General features: G+C 49.4%; 2 protein-coding genes across 2 annotated transcripts; one reads left to right on the top strand and one right to left on the bottom strand.

The window, feature by feature from the left end:
* Positions 1–573: 573 nt before the first annotated feature.
* Positions 574–1,958, top strand: TGAM01_v207163 (hypothetical protein; the record flags this gene model as incomplete). Its single annotated transcript, XM_018803770.2, has 3 exons — positions 574–811; positions 911–1,225; positions 1,294–1,958. 3 exons carry the CDS (start codon positions 574–576, stop codon positions 1,956–1,958), a joined length of 1,218 nt encoding a protein of 405 aa, XP_018663143.2.
* Positions 1,959–4,818: 2,860 nt separating this feature from the next.
* On the bottom strand, positions 4,819–5,244 carry TGAM01_v207162 (hypothetical protein; the record flags this gene model as incomplete). Its single annotated transcript, XM_018803771.1, has 1 exon — positions 4,819–5,244. One exon carries the CDS (start codon positions 5,242–5,244, stop codon positions 4,819–4,821), a length of 426 nt encoding a protein of 141 aa, XP_018663144.1.
* Positions 5,245–8,686: the final 3,442 nt, after the last annotated feature.

The raw sequence follows: 8,686 nt of genomic DNA, 5'->3' as shown, positions 1-8,686 counted from the left end.
GGGGCATGGCACTGGGTAGGTAGGGTGTTACAACAGGCGGCTATTAGTAGCTATTACTAGGTACTGGGGCAACCTCCCGCTCTGTGTCCTCTAATCCATCCTCTTTGTGCCTCCATCATCGGTGCTTGCCAAAGCCACCCATCTCGGTCTGCTGTCTTCCGAGACACAAGAGCAAAAAGAGATTCACAGATTGCCAGATCGGGCCTGGCCAAGAGCTGGTATGGGATCCTCCCTGGCTCTAGCTCATATTCACCATCAGCTGTCTTAGGTCAGCTATACACTTTGCCACCAAACCCAGCGTGCTGTTTTGGATCACGGATTTAGAGGTCAATATTCCAGCTCTGGGGCTCGCTAACAAGAGAGTATTGGCAAGCCAGCGCCACCTACTCAGCTTTGCCTTCTGCTGTGGATGATTCTTGCCTCCTTGTTGTACCTTCCCAGCTCAATCGAATCGAAGGTCTCCACGATTCCGCTTCTCTCAAAGGCCCCTCCGTGCTACCAGCCCCCCCAGACTCATCGACGTCGTCACGATCTCATCAATGTCATATCCAGGCCCCGTCACAACAGGAGTAGATGCAACCTGCGATGCCACCACCAAGGTCTCCTTCCAGAAATTTTAGGGGGCCCCAAGATCCCACAATGGCATCTACCATCCGAGGAAATGCCACCCATGTCTTGAAGCGATCTTTCTCGACACCTTCAGTGGGTGGTGTAGCATCAACATCGTTCTTGGAGTCTCAACCACTAGCGCCGCAGATGAATGAAAAGAAGAGAAACAAACTAGGCTACCATAGAACGTCGATTGCCTGTGGTGAGTCTTGTCTGCCCCCTTTCCGCTATTGACTCGACACGAACCGAGAGGCCTGGGCCGGTCCTCCCGGCCCCCCCCAAGGAGTCTAACACACGCTAGGTCACTGCCGCCGACGCAAAATACGCTGCATTATATCCTCCGAGGACCAGAATCGATGTGTTAACTGCATACGACTCAAGAAAGAGTGCAGCTTTCACCCGGTAGACCAGCAGCAGCCATATGATCCGAAACTGCCGCCTCAGACGCCCACTGGATCCAGCATCGCGACGGCCTCCTCATCGCCGGCAATATCTCGTGGCAGTTCCGTTGACCAAGGATCACAGCGACAGAATTATCCTGCCATACCTGTTGCACAGGCGCCGAACATTGGAGCTTCAACACCTCAAAGCGAATACTTTCCGCCAACCTTGGAAGGTGGGTAACTAAGATTTGTCTGTAGGATTTCTGTATGTTTGGCGATGTTAACTGTTTGTTTACTCAAGGTTCAGCGAACTCGATGCAATCCGGGTCATCGTATGGTGTAGGCGAGCAGCCTTCAAGAAGCTGGGTGGCTACGGACACAGATCCAAGCGCAATGTCGAAACCTCGCGGTCAAAATATGTGGCAACAGTCATATCAAGGAGATGTTTCAATGGGCCTTGGTGGCCAAATTTCTCCATATGCAGATCCGAATGCCGTACCTGCTGCCTGGGCAAATTCGAATTTTGGACATGGAAATGAAATGGGGTGGAACAGCGGCATGCCACCACCACCTCGATCGATGTCCTTTAGCGGAGAAATGCTAGGTAGCCATCATACACCTCAGTACTATCCAGCACCACATCATAATCCGGTTTACGAAAGGCAGCCGCAGCATTTTTCTCACATCTACGGCGCGGTGCCTGTTAACGAAACGGACGAGAATATTGAACAAGCCATCGATCCGGCAATCATGGGCACCGCTGTGCCTTCGGCAGCACCTATAGCTTGGCAGCAGCAGCAGCAACAACAACAGCAACATCAGCAGCAGCAGCAGCAGCAGCATCAGCAGCATCAACAGGCGCAGCAACACCAGCACCAGCACCAACAAGTACAAGACACTCAGGTAGGAGGTGCTTATCGTGGGTGGACAGGGTATAGTGAGGATGGTGGAGCAGGCCGCATGTAGGAGACTGCTTTTCTCCTACTTTTTTACTGAATTTGGTAGTAGTCTGTTACAGCAAGCAGCTGAAAAGACTCGATAACTGCCGACAGAACGTCAATCGTTGCTGAAAATCAAAGTATTCAAATGACGATGAGCCTGAAAAGTAAATCGAGCACGGATATCCATCTGCCCTAGCTATATTGGACGGTGTATTGAACCCTCGTCAACCTCCAGTTCGCCAACCCTGGCAATTCTGCTCTACCTCAGCCGCCAGAAGGGCTTTCTTAGGTCAACTGAAGAAAGGCATTTGTCCCATCTCAAAATAAAGAAGTCCAGCGATGCCGATTACTAGTGGTCGACTAGTTGACCGCATATTCCCTCTTCGTCGATGTCTCTGATACGAAACGACCTCCGATTTCAAAATTCTTAGCAGCTGTGGAAACAATAAAGAAGTTGGGGTATAGACTTCTTTGGGAATATAATGGTTGTTGTTTGCGTTCAATTTCCACAGTGCTGGGAGAGGTGGATACGTACTGAGAACGCTGAGGCACGGCGACATGAACTGCGGCCAAGATGTCTCAAAGTGTCTCGAACATTACCGAATAGACGAATATTCACCTGCTTGTGAACTACGACCATGCCCTCGCCGACACCATTTTATCGACAGACAGCCGCTTCGGACAGCTTTCTCTCTGATATACTGGTCTTTCACAATATGAGGGATGGCGGCAAAGGGCTATCTACTTTGGAGGATACACTTGTAGTAGACCCGGCAGTACATATATGTGTACTAAGATTTCAACCTCATGTCATGCGAGTTTCTTTATGTGTTCTGCTCTTCATGCATTTCAACATTCAACCTTAGGGCGAGAACTGGGCACGATTATACCATGGAAAGGGAGGCGGATCTGGCGACTGTATATAGCGGGAGGAAACAAAGAATGATTGTTACGGCCGAAACACCTTTTTTTACCTTTTTTTTCTCTTTCTTAGAACATGAGGAGGGCATTCACCAAGTAAGCGAGCATGGCTCACTTATGGCGGAAGAAGCGGATTAGAGCTACCTTTTCTTTGTTTCAATTCCCCTTTTTGTACTGGTTTCAACTTTTATATTGGGTTACACGTTCGAAACTGGGGTGGTTTTACAAAAGGATTGTTTCAAGAGGGTCTTTTGTATCAAGCGGGTCCATTTGCTGGAATCAGAAGTTTCCTCTTTGTGGGAACGGATGCGGTTCTTTTTCTTTATTTTCTCCTTATTATAAATTGCAAGGCATTCAATGAAGCATATTTGAGAGAAAAGGGGGGGCACTTTTTTTTTTTTTCCTTTTTCCTTTTTCTTTTTTGGGATTACGGCCACAGCAAATAATATCTTCGTTTCATGTTCCTTTTTGGCGAATAGCTCTTTCCAAGCATATATTACATACATTTGTTTTTCTTTCCTTTGGATTGATTTGGAGTTGGTTGTTATTAAGATCTCTGGGTCCTTGACACATGGGATTTTTTTGATTTATTATCTATCCATTTTCTGGAGGTGTAACTGACACAATATGTGTGTGGAATGGTGCGTCTTGAGAAAAGGGAGATGTTTAAAAAGGGAAAATAACTTGGAGGATATACATATATGGATGAAGTAGGGTGATTATCTACGTTTTGGATAATCTAGAGCGTTGGGCGATTGTGTGCACGCTGGAATTGTTCTTTTGAGGGAATAGTTCCTCGTGCTACTTCCAGCTGTACCAATACCAATACCATTTACACCTATCTCTCTTATAAAAAATACATTGTCTTATACATGATGTATAGAAGGGTGATGCGGTGGCTGATTTATCGCTGTATTGATGCCTCGATGTATCGTCAACTTCTACCTTGCGTTATCTCTTGTTTGACGATATATCGTTGTAGGTTGGGATAATATGGCTCTCTCACATATGTATCAAGTGACTTATTTGGGTTTGATAAGAAAAACGCTGTTGTAGGAATTAGTCACTTGCAGATAGTAAATTCTCTTCAAATGAAAGAGGTTACGAGACTCAGTCAGCGATCTCAGCAATCTGAGTTTAAACGAACTTTATTTGGCCAAGCTGCCTGAATCTTTGTGTATTCAGAACTGCTGATTTCATTCTAGCTATTGGCCTGGGAATTGTAAGTAGTAATTTCATATGGCATTGACTTTTGCGGCCCATGTTGGACCTGTAACAGCTGTATTTGCAAATAAAATGTCTGTTCCTTCAGAGTGCTGAGATGGAGTTTTAAGCGATAACGGTCGTAGTTCTTGGGTCATAGTTCGAGTTGTAATGTGCCTTGCTTGAGATAACTCTTTTATGTCACGGGTGGATCTTGATTTACATCGCCATGCACGGAAGCATGAGAAATGAGTCTCTCGAACAGTTGATGGACAATATATTACATTTAAGAATGCGGAGGTGTCATCTGTAGCCGTCAATCCAAAGAAGCCTTGTGTGCGAAGACACATATGTCTGCCAAGATGCTACCAACTGAGACAAAGTTAACGCCAGATGCAATGCATAACTTTCGAGCGTGTGAAAGTAACTTGGAGAGACTCCAGAGATGTGGGAGTCATAGAACATGTGAAAGGAAGTGACTAGCGAGAAAACAGAAAGAAAGTTGCGATGGCGGACCCCGAGCAAGCCCTCGCTGAGAACATTCAATGATCTAAATATAGTAAACAACGCTGGAATTGCCAGAAAGTGTAAGACAAAGACGATCCGTGAATTGTGGCAATCAACCGAAATTCAAATAAACTCTTGCGGGCGGGATATCATAGCCATGTCAAGTTTCGTCAGTAAGCATTGGGCAGTAAGCAGATTTAACCAAATCCCTTTCACAAACATGACCCAATCAAAGTTTAAAATATAGTGATAGCTCATACGTCTTTAAGTTCCCACGTCAATGCCAAAAGCGTAGCATAGGCGCAAAGACTCAGCACGGTCAATAAGACCACAGTGTCGCCGCTGGTCCGGAATTTCCGGTGAAAGATGCCATCTGCCGACTCGGCGACGAAGAACTGGCGGTTGCCCTGGTAGCGGCGGTAGAGGGAGACGAGGAGGATGGCGGTGCCAAAGGCGGCGAAGAGGGCGCCGATGGGGTAGAACTCCTCGGTGAAGACTTTGAGGATGACGAGGGAGAAGGAGAAGAGGCCAAGGGCGGTTCGCATGTAGGCTCCCTCAAAGGTTCGTTGGGCGGCGCGGATTTCGACAAGTCTGTGAAAAAGGGGGTCTCGGTGAGTAACGGGATTTAAGTTTGAGAATCCTTCAAAGGAAGAAGCGTGTAGATGTGGATTTGGCGTCATCCTTGTCATATTAGGGCGACAATGGCGGGTGATGCGAAGATGTGAATATTGGCGTGCAAAGTTACGTGTGGTACCACTCACTCGTCAGAAGTCAGCACCACAGAACGAGCTCTATGGAGCCGCAGATGCATGTTTTCTTCTGGATGCGGCTGGAGGCGTGGTTAGCCCAACTTATTCTGGTGTAAGATGAGGCGAAACGTCTCAAGGGTTATCTTTGTCTTTACGAACCCGAAACATGATGGGTGAGCACGCAGAATTGATGTCGCGGCTGCGGATATCACTGCGTTTGAACTCTTACGAATGGGTTTATACTCCGTTGGAGGTTTGATGTTCTTATAAATGTATAAAGCCGAGAGGTCAAGGTCAAGCAGACATGAGGGGCGACGGCGATGGAATCACTTGATCTTGAATTCGCGGGCCGGTGGTTGAAGCATCACGTGGCTGAATGACGTGGGGTGGCTGATTTCCAGCAGCATTTTGCTATGTGCATATCTACATGTACCTACTGTATTCCGCCTTTTACTATACAGAGAGCAGAGCATTCAATCTCATATGGTAAAATTTGTTTGGTGCAGTTTATTCAGTAAAAATGAGGCGAGTTGATCCTGCGAAATCGCAGCCCACCGCCTACGCTACACTTGCGGCGTCAGAATCGCAGACGAGACGATGCAGGAGACACAGCGCCAGCGCCAACCCAACAGCAGGACGCCAGCATGCAGCCGCCTGCGCGCGCTTTTTGGAGCGGCGGTTATCGGTCAGGGGGCGCGCTTATCTCCCTGAGTAGATTGGGCTGTGAAGAACAAGTAAGGCGAGATTCACGGATTCCGGTGTCCGAATCAAGCAGACCGAGCGGTGGGTGGCGCTGCAGTAGCGGAAACTGGACGAGACGGATCGAGGGTCGAGGGCTCTCTGGATGAGGCCGCTCGCTTGAGAGGGAACCACCATCCTACTAGTAGTCTCGGATCTTGCTCTTTTGCTTCCGAAGCTTCATCCCCCTTTAGAAATTGTAAGGCGTCTCGCTGATGCTTTGAGTCTGAGACTGAGTCTGCCTGAATATGGGGCTGTTTTTCACAGTGGGCTTATACTTGTACACCCAACCTACCACAAAGGTCGACATGTGGCTGCACGCAGGATTCCTATGCAGGCTTCCGGAGAGAGGCCTGCGTGCGCGTGGCTTGTGAGTACCCAAGGCAAGTAAGACAAGTGAAGCTTCTGTGGAATGTTCCAGGATACAAATCTCGAATGGTCGATGCTACTATCAATCCATGATATCACTTAGGATAGACGCTACACGCGGGCACTATATTGGAGTGAGGCGGTGCTGGCCATCGCATAGTCGAGAGACTAAGAGCGTCCAGTCTTCAGCCGCATGGTGGGACGCACGGGATGTGGCAGTGCCTTGGTTGCTGCTCCCCCTAAGCATCAATTTGTGGCTCTTCTATATTGCAATAATACACTTTGCGAAATAATGGAGCACGCATGTAAGTGCTCTTGAGAAAGGGAGTCCTGGAACCTGCCCCTAGGGGAAGAGTTGCCAAGACTCACTTCATTCTCATGGCCGGAATCGTTGCTTAATCTCCGCGATAAGCACCGCGTGCACAAATTGGAAGTCTGGCCATGGCCACGGCAGCAATAGGGTGCTGACAGTAAAGAGCCGAGTCAGCCGGGAAATTAATCGCTGCTGCCGCTGCTCTGCTACCTGATGTGATTGAACGCCGATGGTAACGATGACTATCTGAACCGTGGCTAGTGTAATCAATCAACAACAGCTCGGCGCATGTCAGAATATGGAGTGCCTCCTCTGCAGCAGCAACAGCATACATGCTTGGGCCACGTCTACGGAGTCTGTTGCTGCTAGATCCTGCCGGCAGGCATGTGGGTTGCATCAATGTCAAGCCGCTGAGAGTCTGCGAAACACTTGATACACATCGCGTCTTACCAGTACGTTTATAGTATTCCGCACTACCTCATGCATTGCTGATCCAGTATGGCATGGTCTTGATCCTTCGGAAAGCTGCTGCTACGTACCACACACGCGAGGTACCAGTTGAGCACCCAAAGAACAAGCTTTCCTCATGCTCCTTGGCCACGCATGAGCTCGAATGTGGAGTACCGCATAGGTAGTGCTACTACCTATACTATCTCTCTTGTCTCTCGTCTAGCATGCTGTGCCACAGGTTTAGACAACCTTATTTCATGGTGCTGATGTCATGGCGGTGCCTGTCTCATGTTTATCGTGATGTGCTGCGGCTCGCTCCCCAAGCTGCCTTGTGTGCCCCAGCTGGACACATCCAGAGCGATAGATTGTTCGATAACACTAGTCCTCAGAGCAAGGCGGTGCTCCATCTCGTCTCGGTTCGCAGCCACACGACAAGAACGCCTCGGGGGCTGGGACCACCTGACTTGGATTTCGTGCTGGATAGCCTCACAGGGCCATCGGAGCGCACTATGGCCCAATGTGGTGCCTTTAGAGACTGGTCCAACGGATTTGGAGACTGCGCGGCGCCTCGTGCCCACCCTCGTGCATGGGCTGGCGCGCTGTCTTGTCAGGGGTCAGGCGGCTCTAGATGGCCGGATACTTGGCCAGGCGCAGCGTTGTCTCGTATGGTTCTCGTACTGCACTATGGTGTCTAGCTGGGTGTCCATAAGGCTTTTCAACGGCATGTTTTTCCACTTGACATCGGAGGGGCAGCCCCACCGGCGAAGCAGACCAGAGCCTTTCCTCTAGTGTTGCTGCTGTCCAGTTAGGCTTTTTTGATCGGTGGAGGCTATGGAGACAAGAGACTGAAGCAAGCGACACGCTATGTGTGTTTGACAGACCTGACACAATCGACGATGGAGTGGGAGGGCAGTACTTTGCGCGGAGAAACAACGAGACGAGCAGCATTTCCTGTTGCGAACCGTCCGGGGCGAAAGGTGAGAAGAGCGTTGCTGTGTCTAGACTAGAAAGAGTCTAACCTCAACTCCCAACCCCCGGAGGCCATGATCCAATATTTGCAGCGTTGCAGCACCACTGGCAACCTTGTACCGGCAAGTTGCAAGCACTCGCTCATCGCTTGGAGTTTCGTGGTCCCGGCCAACCGCGCGTCTCTTTGAGCCCTGGGTTACCACGTAGGCGTGAACTCGTACGGCATAGGTGCCCGCGGAGTCGAATCCCGGTTGCATGCTGCCCGCCGGCTCCATCGTCATCGTCCATTGCCATAATATACCGTTGCCCTGATGTGGATGTATGTTGTAAGGCAATGTATTGTGTACTTGCGAATGGCTGATCCGGGTGTTATTTGGATTGTCTCTGTTGGAGAGGGGAGTTGTCTGTTGTCTGCTCCAGATTCAACCCACGGATGTCTATTTTAGGGCAGTTGAGCTTCCCGGCTCGAGGGCTCAATGCTGAACTAGCAGCACCCAAAGCGCTGCAGCTGGAGTGCTGGAGCACCGTTATCAG

Source organism: Trichoderma gamsii (assembly GCF_001481775.2).
Source record: "Trichoderma gamsii strain T6085 chromosome Unknown Scaffold_26.2, whole genome shotgun sequence".
Taxonomy (NCBI): domain Eukaryota; kingdom Fungi; phylum Ascomycota; class Sordariomycetes; order Hypocreales; family Hypocreaceae; genus Trichoderma; species Trichoderma gamsii.
The sequence above is the reverse complement of the archived record's forward strand: the minus strand, read 5'-3'. Positions and strand labels throughout refer to the sequence as shown.